Below are 13,560 nucleotides of genomic sequence, written 5' to 3' on the forward strand. Positions count from 1 at the left end.
TGTGGTGCCATGTTTGTCGTTTACCATTTAGCTAAGGCTGCAACAGGTCCCATTCCTTGCAACAGAGGTATTCCTCTTCTGTGGGCACTGGGGTACAGCATTCACAGGTAACGTTACACCACCAATCTCCAGAGCTACGCAGCCTTCCAGCAGCCATTCCTCCTCTGTCGTCCTCTACCTGTTGTGCCTCTCTTTCTCTCCTCCTCCGTTCTTCAATTTCACAAAGTTCTTCGTCAGTGTACTCTGGCTCAAATAAATAAGGGCGGCCATAAAACTCTGCAAAATCAAATTCCTCCTCCACAAAGTCGAAGTCTGGCAAAAAGTCTGCCATTATTCTATAAATTTTTCATAAAATAAATGAATGAACCTTTCAGGCTACTGTCCAGTTCTGCCTTCCAGCTGTTGCTGCTTGTTCTCGCGAGATTTCAGGCATGGTATGAGATCGCTGCTTGTTCTCGCGATATTTCGGCCGCGCTTTGGGAAGCAGAGGTAAACGGTAAACACACGGTAAGGTAAGACAACAACTCTGAAGACCACCTAAATGTGGAATGTTAGTATATAGGCTTTCCACATCGAGAGGCGATGGCTGCCCTTATTTATTTGAGCCAGAATACACTGACGAAGAGCTTCGTGAAATTGAAGAATGGAGGAGGAGAGAGAGAGAGAGAGGCACAACAGGTGACGTTAGAGGACGACAGAGGAGGAATGGCTGCTGGAAGGCTTTAGCTCTGGAGATCGGTGGTGTAATGTTACCTGTGAATGCTGTACCCCAGTGCCCACAGAAGAGGAATACCTCTGTTGCAAGGAATGGGACCAGTTGCAGCCTTAGCTAAATGGTAAACAACAAACATGGCACCACACCGGTAAGGTAAGACAACATGTTTACATGTCGTTTTCTATATGTTCTCTGACATTTATCCTAACGATATGAGGCGGTCTTTGTGGAGAAAAAGCTTGTTTAGTGGACTAACTTTGCACTTGAAAGGATGCCCGTTCAATTAAGTTTTATCAGGTCTGACGCTACGGCTGTATCTAGGCTAACGGCTAACATGCTAACTGTTATTTCTATGTCACTAGTGACTTGAGACAAATTTAGGACGATAGGAGACGGGTTGAAATAAACCGAAATTTCCCTTTAACAAGCGAGTAACAGGTACACTAAAACAGAGAGCTGTTAATGTGACTCAAACTGACCTTCTCTCCCTCAGGAGAAACCATGCTCAGGATGTCTTTGCTATAGACATTCTCCCCTTCTCCAGCATCCTGGCCATTCCCTGTATTGACCCCAGAGGAGTGTTCAGGCAGCAACGCAAACTCTAGTCGTGTAATGGCATCAAAGCACTTCCTGAGGTGGGGCTGCACTGCCTGGGGGTTTCTTGTCTGGGCCAGGATCTTAAGCAGCTCGTCATTAGATAAGAAGTAGAACCTGTGAGGGACAGATAGAGGAACACGACCCATCAGCATCCATATCACATGTTTATCACTCAGTGTCATTGGAAAGAGAGGTGTAGAGTAACAACCTAACCTTTTACATTTAGTTTGTGCACAGGGAAAAAAGTAAAAATAAAGCAAAAAGTTAAGGCTCATAAAAAACAAGATGAACAATGATGTTATTCTAATCTATAACAAACCAAGCATGTGTGTTTACCTTGGGAATATGACTCTCTTGGACTCCAGGTAGTCTTCCAGACACTTCTGTATCTTGTCCAAAAGAGTGTTGTTCTGTTGAAAAGTCTCCAACAGATCTGTGTAGGACAAAATGAGTGCATGTATGGACGTGCATCTCTGTCTGCCTATCTCTGCATATACACGTCTTCTTGTCTATTTCATTTCCATCAATGCTGTATGGCTACCTACCAGGCAGTGTGGCTGCTTTAAGGGCATTAGGCATCTTCTTGACTTTTGCCATGATCTGCTTCCAAGAATTGTCCACTTTAAGAAACATCTTGGACTCAGCAGGCAGCTGTCTCTTGATGTCTGGGGCTAAGAAGATACTTTCTAGGTAGAGCCAGTTCCTTTGGCATGTAAGCCACTCATCCTAGCAAGAAGGGTAGAAAGAGGAGAGGAAGAAAACAGAAATACAGGGAGGGAACAGAAGAAAGGCAGAAGGAATAAATTGTGATACCGTTTCTTTCCTTACATGAACCAGAATATAGACCTCAAGAAACATTAAAGGTCGAGTGTGTAGGATTTAGGGGCATATATTGGCATAAATGGAATATAAAATAATAATTATGTTTTCATTGTGTATAATCACCTAAAAATAAAAATCCTTGTGTTTTGGTTGCCTTAGAAGAACCGTTTGTATCTACAATGGGACCATCCTCGTCTATGGAGATCGCCATGTTGCACTGCTATGTTCCTACAGTAGCCCAGAACGAACAAACCAAACACTAGCTCTAGATAGGGCCATTGACTTATTTGCATTTTCACATTAGTCATTGTAGTTAGCATCCCTTCCAAGACAAGCCAATCGAAAAACACTATCTTTTTTTATGTGAAATTGCTTTATTCATTTTTTCACTTTCGCTTCAAATCACCGGGTCGATCTGTTCTGGAGAGGAAGACACCTCTGTGGATAATTCAGCTAATAAAAACCTCCTGAACAATAAACACTGGAGGAATTCTAACCTAGATAAGTTTCAACTGGTTGCAGGCTGCAATCCTCACTGCTAGATTCCATATATCCCCCTAAATCTTACACACTGGACCTTTAAAAAAAAGCAACATTTCACTTTGCTGAATAAAAGAATACTCTAAGCGACCCTTCTCTAAGCCTTTACCAGTGTTTGGTTGAAGAGGGTCAGCTGTTTCAGCAATCTGTCCACCTTCAGCTTGATGGGAGCTACGTAGCGAGAAGATGCTGCCGTACCAACATTGATAATGCTGTCATCCAGGAGTACCTTCATAGTAAATATAGAACCAAACAAACACACACACACAATTAGGTGCACTGCAACTCTACAAGGGTGCTACAACTGACAGCGTGAGAGTGTGTGTGCTGCATGTTACCACCTGGATATCATCTGTGCCTCCCAAGATGAAGACATCTGTGGAGTCGCCGTGAGGCAGCACAGTGAACTCTGTGGTCTTCCACGCGTCCTCCACCTGCATGGCTCATTAAGAGGGTGGAGGTTAAATGTTAAAGTGAAAGCATCAAATCTGAATGGTGGACAACTCTTGACTTAAGTTGTTAACACTGTAACTGATTGCTCCAGTGTATGCATATGTGTTGATAGCATATATATTGTAGTACAAAGCTACTTGTCACTGCACATGTGGCTATTGTGTGTATCACTCAAATTCAGACATAAAATCATGTGTGTATGGAAAACATGGTGAAGGGCTTTCATTGTCTCCAGAAACATAAATTCAACTTAACGGGATATTTTTGGAGAAAAAAAATGCATATTTGTATCCTTGTTAGTTAAATGAAAGGACTGATACCACTGTCATGTCTGTATAGTAAATAGGAAGCTACAGATATCCATGTCCGTTCGGCCAAGGGTATAGATGCACATACATATTCATAAGAAATTCCCTTTCCACGCACCTTTGTAATAAGGGATTCCACTGATGCCTCTCCTGAAGCCTGTCCTGACACCTAAAAGTCAAAGGCTGTGTTAGTCGTGTTTATCAAGTCAGACTTACAGATAATAAGTATAACCAGCTAAAGTAATTTCTATCTTGGACCTTACTTAAGGCCAAAATACAAAAACAGATTATTTTAGCACAAGGCAGTAGGCAAAATTGGGTAAGGGCAAGTGGTAGCACATACTCATCCTTTTCCCATAGCAATAGGTAACAGTAACTGAGGTCCCACAAGAATTGCAAGAGAAGGTCATAATGTGGCCTATATTTATGTGTTACCTCCTGTATCTCCGTGCCATAGGAGAAGATGTTGAGCTCCTCCAAATCTGCAACTGTGAGCTCCTCCACATTCAAAGAAGTCCCCACAACAGACTCAAGAGTCTTCCAGTGCTCTGGTTTTATACAGGGGTTACGCAGATCAGTGAGCACAGGCAGCTGAAGGAAAATGTGCAAGTGTTATTTAGATGAAGTCACAAAACTTTAGTCAAGTACCAACTAGCTAAATCACTAAGGCTTGACTGCAGTCCATATATTAATGTGGCATCATTTCCAAATATTTTTGATAACGTTAATACACATCAGTTACTGCTGAACACTTTGTCCTACCCACCCTCTGCTTCATGACTTCCACCTTGCCCTTCAGACTTGACACCACATTGTTACGTGGCAGACCCTTCTCCACCTGGTTGACATGTTTGCTGTATTTGTTTGCCATTGAGCTGAACTGCTCCAAGTCCAGCTGCTTAAGTGTGCTCTGAGGATGGGTGAACATGGAAGAATATGGTCAAGTTTCAAAGAGAGGAAGAGCTGTTTACATATGCCCGTACATGTACAAGCCTTCACATACAATAGGCTCTAGTTTCCCGGCTCTGCGCAGGGTGGCAAACCCCACGCAGAGCTAATTTCGAGCAGCACAACCCGAGGCGCGCTCAGTTTGGTAGTTTGGCAGACCAAGGTGCGCTGAGATGGGTGTGGCGGCGCAGCAGGGGGAGATGTCGACAGATCCAGCTTGGTGCAGTGACAGTTTCGTGCCAAAAGGCTTCGCCGAAGGTGCACTAAAAGCTCGTCAGCTGAAACCAGGTCTACTGTCAGCGCAGGCGGAGCGCAGCCGGTGTAAGCCGAAGTTTGGCTGACCGGCGGACAGTGCGCACACGTCACCAAAACCTCACAGGCAGGTTTCCAGAATATCAGGCACATTAACGATGCAATAAATACCCAAAAAAACACTATTCAATGCAGCTATCTGCAATCAGCACATAAATGTATCTCTATATCGACTGTCCCGTCACATCTGATGTCAGATCAAAGGGGATTGGCACCGTTTGGCACGTGTAATGGAAACCCAACCTCTTTTGATTAACACAGCTGCAAAGCACCACAGCATCAGATAGGAAGTATGTATTCAGCATCTGTCATCTTAGAAAAGTCAAAAGAAAAGAAACAGAGTGAGACTGCGAGAGAGAAAGAGAGAGCACACGCGCGCACGAGAGAAACGCAACATTGATTTACAATTGTGGTGACCTCCTCCCAGGCTACCTTTGCATCATCAGCCCGTGGAGGTCTGCTCGCAGTTCTGTATATTCGGACACTGCACGCTTGGACCTCTCGGACCAAAACATCAGTTTCCTCCTGGAAGAAGTCTGGCCGTCTGACGCTGCTGCTCTCTTCTGCCATGGCGAATTGAGTAAAGTCTCATTACGCCTTCGCGCGGCGCATTCAAGGACGAGGAGAGGGGCTCATTTGATTGGTGTGGTGTGTGTAAAACCCACTCCACACCTTCTCTCCTCCCTCCTTCCGACTTGCGCAGGTAGAAGGGACGGAGGTGTGAAAGAGGAGTAGCTGCGCCAGGCACACAGTGTGCCAAACTTGCAAAATCCACCTGGCCACACCCGGTTGGCGAAGCCCAGGTGCGCTGCGCCCCCGCCTCGCACGGTCTGCGAAACTAGAGCCCATTGTGTTAAGTGCACCTCACCTGTCTCCATCCATCTGATAACGAGTCCCATTCCTCTAGGGAGTCCCACAGCAGCTGCTTCAGCCTAAAATCTGTGGTTAACTCCTCCAGGGCATCAAACTTGGTCACCTCCACCTTTATTCATCAGAACATAGAGGGGGAAACTAAATTTGGTTTGGTTGGTTGGTTTGTTTGTTGTTGGTAAAGTTTAAATACAATTACTCTCTGCTTCAGACCCAGTTTTCCAACACAAAATAAAATTGTTATGACTTGACTTGGGACATGTTTTGTTGCAAGAATCATTTTCGATTAACTGTATGGGTATACAGAATTATAGCACCTTGAATTTCTTCTGGTAGGAGGTGTAGGCAGAGGCCTGGTTCTGCAGCTCGTCGATGGATATTTGGATCTCCCCCAGCAGCATACGCACTTTGGAAGAATCTGCATTGATGTCAAGGATTTGTTGATCCTACACATGAAACATCACAAGGCAAACAAGTGAATATTAAGCAAAGACATACACATAGACACACCTTGAGTAATAAGGCTCAGCATGACAAACACCCTTCCAAACTATGGTTAATAGACAAATGAATAAAACCTCTTAATGTACCTGAGACTTAAACTTGAGCTTTTTGACTTTAGAGTTCAGCTCCTTTATGTCCTTGTTCAGGGAGCTGCACAGATTGTTCACAGTGTACTCCCTCTCTGCTGCTGCCTCATCGATTATGCTGCTCAGTGAGCTAATGGATGGTTGCAAGGTGGCGAAAACAACCAGATCTTCAGGTTGCGTGGGAATTGAGTACATGTTAATCAGACTGTACATCTGACATACTGTCTCCTGCTCCTCTTCTAGCACAGTAATCTGATCAGGGGGAGAATAATACAGAAAGAGAATAAAGTCAGATAGGAAAAGGCACCAAGGAGGTAAGAGGAGGTGGCAGAACAGAAGTAAGGAGACTGGGTTCATGACAACATCCTGTAAAAATAACTTTTCTTTGTTGGTTTTGTTACAAACTCTTATAATTGCTAAAGAAAGTGTTTATAAAGTGAAATGTTTGTCTTACCCTCTCTTTAATTTCATCCAGGAATGTGAGCGAGTTAGCAAATTCAGCTGTGGTGGACGGACTGGACTCTAGTTTAAACTGAGCATCACAAGCTTCAGCAATGACAGCATTTAGCTTTGTCCTAGCCAGCTGAGTAAGCATTTCGGAAATGACCTGGAGCAGAGATTCAGATCAGAACAATGATTCCAACATGCCATTAACATCTTTTTGCTGGAGCATTACTTTAATATTTGAGTTAGAAGATATTTCGACACAAAATGGCCAGACTGTTCTTTAGTTTAAATCACTTGCTCACCATGGTTAAAAGCTCTCCATGACTATCAAACCAAAAGCAGCTGTAGTCTATGTTTGCTCATTGCTAGTCCTTACCTCCAGACAGCGGAGTGGGGAAGACACAAGCTTCTCTTTGAGCTGTTTTGTGTCCACAAGCAGTAAGCCTAGATGTCTCTTCTTTTGGATGGCTATGGCCTCCTTATGCTCGCTGTGGTATAACTCCAGTGCTTCTTCATAAAAGGATAAGCCTGTGTGACGAAGGAGTCAATATCCATCAGTTTAAAGGAACTATGTTATCTTGTATGCTGGATTCCCTAACCACAGCTTGTCTATGTTTGCTTACTGGATGTCTTTGACCTTGTTTGTTTGTTTAAAGTTTCAACATTCAAAACAATGTTTATATGGATGCACAGTAAATCACCATGTTCCTGTTGCCGCATTGCATCCACATCCAGGCTCTCATTCTCTTTATAGAACAGCCGAAAATGCTCAAATGTGTGTAAGTACACCTTCGCTGCGTCAAAGGCAAACTGGAGTGATTCCTAAAGGGAAAACCAAGTCAGGCCCATATATACACAGTACTGTATTCACAAAGTACAACCTTCAGAGGTAGAAACCTACGCAAAGTAAAAACTGACCTTTATGTCTTGGATGATGCTTTGAAAGTTGCCATCATTATCTAAGATGGATTCCAAACAGGGGGCATCCTCATATTGTATTTTCATTGTCTAAAAGTTAACGAACGCGCACAAAAACACAGACTACATCACAGATCAGTTACTGAGTAATCTAATGGCACTATAATGTTTTTGATATCATCAACAAAATTGACGTTTAAAGGTGGTTGGATTTTTTTTTTTTTTTTTACTACCTCGCAGTGTCCGGGCTCTGTCACAGAATCAAAATCGGGATCTGCTGTAAGTGTTTCGACTGACATCACTGTTTTCTCAAACCACAAAATGATTTCTGCAAAAGCCTCCTGTAGAATTGAACACAGAGAATATTGTTGATGGGTCTTAAATGAGTGATATATGAAGTGTAACAATTTGGAAAACTAACCTGAAAGTTCTCCTCAGAGGGCTTGTAGGTCAAAGCATTCGGTTCCAGCATCAGCTCAGAGATGAACATAGGTTGGAAAGAGGGAGTGTCCGACTCGACGGACTATAAATAAAAACACACACCAACCAAAACCAAAAGTGAACACTGGTCTGTGTCTGCTTGAAAGTGTCTGCTTGGTGGGCACAGCAACTACCGTAGTTTCACTGTAGATAACACAATACAATAAAGATAATACTGAAATAATGCCCTACCTTCTTGCTCATCTGGTCTTCTGTAGGGTCAGCAGCAGCCTCAGGGTGCTGGTTCCAGCTCTGAATAATAGCATTGCTGGGTGTTACATGTGTCTGCTCCCGGAGTGCTGACAGTAGTTTGGCCACTGAATTTTCCACCAAAGTATGCAAGGTGCTGACAACCAAATAGTCAACAAGACGGATGAAGCTGGGTAGATGACAGAAAGAGAAAAGTAGTCATGCAACACTTCATACAACTTGCCATAAAATGGGCAAGTTATAGAGCCTTAGCGTATTAAAATCAGAATCAGAATCAGAAAGAATTTTATTGTCCATTGCAGAACAGTGGAAAATTTGTCTTTGACGTGGCTCACAATAAAACACAAGTTAAAAATACATAAAAGACATAAAATACATACCAATACAGTATAGAGCAACCACATGAAGCTAAGAACCCTGAGTTAAACCCTTAAGATTTGTTTTGGTGTATTTATCACCAAAACAACCACCACGCTCTGCACTGATGACATGGTCCTCCTCGGGGAAGCATCAAGATGCATTACCATTTACACTACAAAAGATAGGAGGTCAAATGCATCCCAAACCACCTCAGCAAGTAAAGTGATCAAATCATAATGTATCTTGGGGATCGAATCACCAATGATGCATGTAAATACCAAGTGTAAAAAGGATCATGACTTATCATAGTAGGAGAGAAACAGGTGCAACTAATAACATCAATCCAGTTTAGTGGAATACATACAGCCACCATTCATTTTATTTTTCACACCTGTGTTTTCCAACTATGACATAAGAAAACATCTTCTGTAACTGAGCTTTGGTTGGTCCCAAGAATTCAGACATGACCCATTATTAACCTGCACATTTCTGTCCAAGCCCGACCCAAGTCTGAGCCACAGCAGCAGTTTATAAAGAGACAATAAAAAGAAACAAATAGATGAAAATTACCCACCGGGTGAGGCGGCTAGCATGCCAAGTCTTCTTGATCCGTGCTATGAATGAATCATCTGAAAGAAAAAAAAATACTATCAACCTTTTAACATTGTGATATGTACATTCCAGTGTCTTCATTTGGTCCGTGTGCACACACCTGGCTCATCAGAATTGAACGGAAGTGCCGACAAGTAGTTGCGACATGCACAAACTGTCACCTCCTTTACCAGGTCCTGAAACTTCTTTAAGTCAACCACCACCTGACAATAATGAATAAATGAGGGCAATGAGCTGCTGAAGAGGTGCACAAGACATGAAATAATGTATAGATATACACTTCAAACATCAAGTCTAATTTTGTATTAACAATTGCACCTCTTGCAGTTGTTTGAACTGGATGTCCTGGAACTCCTGCAGTGTGTAGGTGCGTTTTTTTTCCATGTGACACAAGCACGTGTCACTGATTTGGTAACACATTTTTCTGATGTCCATCAGCGTAGGACTTAGAGACTGTATGACACACACAAATGTTAATAAAATAACATCCATACTACTCACACTATTTCAATGTTGTCAACCTCAAAGTCTGTTTCACTCAGTGAGCATTCTTACAGTGTATGATATTTCAAATTAAAGATCATTTAAACAGCCTGAGAAAAAATCCAGACCTTAGTTTATACACACAGTTACATACCTGACTGACAATGAACAAATGTTCTTGGAGGGATTTCCTGGCCAAATGAATCTTCATGGTGCGGACTTTGGTGCGCCAGACATAGAAAGGTTTCCACATTTTGAAGTGGGCAAAAAAGGGGATGCAGGTCAGCTTGCAGAGGTAGTAATACTCATCACGGCACTCAGGGGGTACGAAGTCAAACTCATCCTCAGATGCTGGCAAAACACCTCCTTGGCTCATAATTATAAAGGCCTCCTTACTATACTTCTGGATTTTAACTTTGGAGGGAGTGTCAATCTGTTTCTTAGTGTCATCACTCTTAATAGAAATGTTTCGTTTTGGAAGATTTGGGGTTGACATCACATTCTGGGACAACTGAGGAATGGAGGAGAGACACAATCACAGATCAATTTCTTCCCGCATGTACCTCATTTAAAAAGCGATAAACAATTAACTGGGGCTTTAACAAAGGCTTTTTCAAGCCTCTGCCTAAAGGACCAAATTTTCCCAAGATCATTTGGACACTACACAACATTTTTTCACCAGTTAGGATTAGGTTTGGGTGAGCTTTTATGCCTGATGAATTTGCCACAGTTTTACTGGTAGTCTTGGCTATCAGCATTTCCTTCAAGGAACATCACCCACATCTAAGAACTTATGGCAAGCAAAGCCGACTATTGTGCCACCTAACATCCCTTGTATCTCGGCCAAAAAGTTGCACCTGAAAACACCGCAAAGACTATAGGCAATGGCCAACTAGCACGTACACCTGCGTGCACCTGCGTGAGATGAAGTAACTCTCAATGGCAGGGGGTAGCTGAAATCTGTATTTGTCATTTAAAAAGACTGACAGGACAGATACACAACAACTTGTGAGCAACTTAAAACATTAACAATACAACCTGATGGTGAAAGAACAAATGATATTTATCACGCAACTGAAAAAATACCAACAAGGGCCAACGAGCACTAATGGTGCTGTGACACACCGCCAAGACTAGGGTGACAGATGCTCACCAACAGCCAGACATTGACCAACGGGCAATTATCAGCTCGGTGTGTCAGGGCTCTTAGATTTGTGTGAAGATTTCATTGTAGAGACACATTTGAGGAATCTGTCCATCATGCACGATAGACATCTTTGTGTCTGTCACTGACCATGGTCCTGGATTGCAGAGGAGGTAGATGGACAGGCAATTGTTCACGGCGCCTGTGTGGCTGGTCTGTTTGTTGAGATGAAGGTGACTGAGTGTCCCAGCCTGGAAAGAACATCCGCTCACGAGCCTTTAGATGGGAGAGGCTGGGTTGTTTCCGTTTTACACGTCTCTTCAGCACAGCCTAGATAAAGGGAAGGAAAAAAGACATCTACAAAAGATCCATATCTACATGCTATAATTACTTTTTGACTGAACCAAGGATCATATAATTAAATCGTAGGCCCACAACATGATTTTTTTCCCCCACGGTATTGAAAATGGTATCATAGATCAATATTTTTCAAGGTATTGTATCAAAGTTAGAAATTCCAGTATCATAACAACACCAACAGAAAGAACTAAACTGGGTGAACAGTACATGGTATTTCATATCGTCTCAGTTTGATCTTAGGTTGCCAAGTCTCACCTGTGTGTCTTCAACATGGACTGGAATCCTTGGCAGGATGGTGGAGCTCTGTAGTTCAGGGAGCCGCTCTGGGACAGTATGTGAAGTGGAATTTAGGTTTACGACTGGCATTAAATTTAAGAGTTAACTAACCAAGGCTTGTTGCTTATACAGTATAAAACAGTTTCATGATACCTAGAAGAACTGGTGGAATGTAACTAAATACATTTACTCATATATCATACTTCAGTACAAGTTTGAGGGACTTGTACTTTACTTTAGTATTCCATTTTATGCTGCTTCATACTTCTAATCCCCTACAATTCATTGGTAAATATTTTACTTTTTTACTCCACTACTATTGTTTCATAACTTTTTGACAAATTATTTTGCAGTGTTAGATTATTAATACAGAACACAATCAACTAATACATTGATCTTTACCTCTGGACTCATCTTCCCTGCACTGACCAGGACAGCTCAGCTTAGAGACCCTCGGGGATGCAGAGGCCATGGCACATGTGCTCTCAGGCTATGGGACAGTGGAGGCACAGCATGACAGAAAAAAATGATACATATTTAAGTACAAATAAAAATAAAACAATAAGACATGTAGGCTACATAGTGAAAATAGATATGTTTATGCCAATATATTTTAAGACCCCTTACGCAATTCACACAGTAAACCCATATGGAAACAGAGCCACGCCAATGAATAAATAAAACAAATCCCTCCATTTTCGGTCAAAATACCAGAAATTGTGACATAGTTTGACAGACTTTTCACATTCGTGTATCAGTTTATATTTGCATAGAAGAAAAATACTTCTATACTTCATTTCTAAACCAAATTAACAAGGGTTTCTGATTTTTCCATTTACATGAGTGAATGTGATATTTACCCATAATTATGATGATACTGAACACTTGGAGGGGTTATCTTTTAAATTAGAATATGGGATGCATCAAATGGTGTGATAGCTGCAGGTTAGGGACTGTTTGTGACTTATGAGGGAGGAGGGGATGGTGCAAAAAAGGGGAGTCATGTCAAGTAATTTTCTTAGCTCAAGGGAGGACTTTTTATTTTGGCTTAGGGGAGGGGCATACAAATTTCAATGGCTATATTTTGTATTTGTTTTACCACAGATTTTTAAAGTAAGCATGCCTTTCAAACCCTGCCAAAACAGCAAGAAACTAAAAACAGAAATTATAATTGGGTTTTCAAATTTTCAGTTGTCCTTGGACACATCATGTGCAGCGAAAAAAGAAATGCCTAAATCTGAGCTTAAAACAGAGATACTTCATTAAAATCAATTTATTTTAAGTCTCATTTAAAAGTTTAAAATTGCACTAACCAGCATGCGCAACAGTAGTGAAAAATCGTGGCGTTTTTTTAACTCAAAGATTTTGTCTTCAACTTTTAACTTTAAAGTTTTAAAAATCTAATACCTAATGTATGGTAGAGGGAGTCATGAATTTTCCTGCAGTCACTCAGGGAGACTCAAAAAAAAGTATTAGTAGCTTTGGTGAGGGTCAAAATGAAAAAATAAATGAATACAAAACCAAAGTCACACCCCTGTGACCCCTTCCATTGATAAGCAACGAACGGTCCCTTATATTATCGGACAAATTAGCGAATTAAAGACACATTGTACCTAACGTTATAGAGAGCACGTTATTTTTTGCAAAACTTTGGCTCAATTTGTGACCCTACGACATTTTCATTTTTTTCTTAATTTGTTTCCACTGAATTTATTAATTATCACTGTACAACACAGGGTTGCGCAACGAAATGTAGTTGTCGTGAGAATTCCCCATGACACCATTTTAAACTTGTAATGTTAGCCGTTGAAATGACGTTAGCTAACTAGCTAACTAGTTAATGTACGTTAACGGTGTCATAATTCAAACGGTAACGTTAACATCAAGTTGTCAAGGGTTTGCCTGTACACTTTGTCATACTCAGTGGGCATTGTCTTCCAGAGATACTCAAACGACTCCAACTTACCTTCTGAATGTTTCTGATGTGGCGTAGCGGTGTAACTATTGCTAACTTTAGCCGTTTAAAACTTTCAGTTATGTTCCTTGAGGTATGCTAACACATTTGTATCTGTTACTAACCTGTTTCAGAACGAAGGCAGGACCCGCCCTCCTCTG

At 41.7% G+C, this 13,560-nt stretch overlaps 1 protein-coding gene across 1 annotated transcript in view; it reads right to left on the reverse strand.

The window, feature by feature from the left end:
• Nucleotides 1–13,550, reverse strand: part of dnah6 (dynein, axonemal, heavy chain 6) — a 66,590-nt gene extending 53,040 nt beyond the window's left edge. The window contains exons 1-26 of the mRNA XM_049572194.1: nt 13,412–13,550; nt 11,848–11,935; nt 11,425–11,492; nt 10,960–11,139; nt 9,820–10,176; nt 9,501–9,635; nt 9,283–9,385; nt 9,145–9,199; nt 8,193–8,379; nt 7,942–8,043; nt 7,754–7,861; nt 7,521–7,610; nt 7,304–7,424; nt 6,979–7,130; nt 6,610–6,762; nt 6,156–6,407; nt 5,883–6,011; nt 5,564–5,677; nt 4,202–4,345; nt 3,871–4,026; nt 3,554–3,604; nt 3,016–3,108; nt 2,784–2,903; nt 1,858–2,038; nt 1,649–1,745; nt 1,195–1,426 (exon numbers count right to left, since the gene is read on the reverse strand). Of these exons, the coding sequence (XP_049428151.1) occupies nt 1,195–1,426; nt 1,649–1,745; nt 1,858–2,038; nt 2,784–2,903; nt 3,016–3,108; nt 3,554–3,604; nt 3,871–4,026; nt 4,202–4,345; nt 5,564–5,677; nt 5,883–6,011; nt 6,156–6,407; nt 6,610–6,762; nt 6,979–7,130; nt 7,304–7,424; nt 7,521–7,610; nt 7,754–7,861; nt 7,942–8,043; nt 8,193–8,379; nt 9,145–9,199; nt 9,283–9,385; nt 9,501–9,635; nt 9,820–10,176; nt 10,960–11,139; nt 11,425–11,492; nt 11,848–11,917 (3,450 nt within the window). The 5' untranslated portion in view covers nt 11,918–11,935; nt 13,412–13,550. The remainder of the gene's footprint in view (nt 1–1,194; nt 1,427–1,648; nt 1,746–1,857; nt 2,039–2,783; nt 2,904–3,015; nt 3,109–3,553; nt 3,605–3,870; nt 4,027–4,201; nt 4,346–5,563; nt 5,678–5,882; nt 6,012–6,155; nt 6,408–6,609; nt 6,763–6,978; nt 7,131–7,303; nt 7,425–7,520; nt 7,611–7,753; nt 7,862–7,941; nt 8,044–8,192; nt 8,380–9,144; nt 9,200–9,282; nt 9,386–9,500; nt 9,636–9,819; nt 10,177–10,959; nt 11,140–11,424; nt 11,493–11,847; nt 11,936–13,411) is intronic.
• Between the last annotated feature and the right edge of the window lie 10 nt (nt 13,551–13,560).

This window comes from Epinephelus fuscoguttatus, linkage group LG3 (assembly GCF_011397635.1).
Source record: "Epinephelus fuscoguttatus linkage group LG3, E.fuscoguttatus.final_Chr_v1".
In the NCBI taxonomy this organism is placed as follows: Eukaryota; Metazoa; Chordata; class Actinopteri; order Perciformes; family Serranidae; genus Epinephelus; species Epinephelus fuscoguttatus.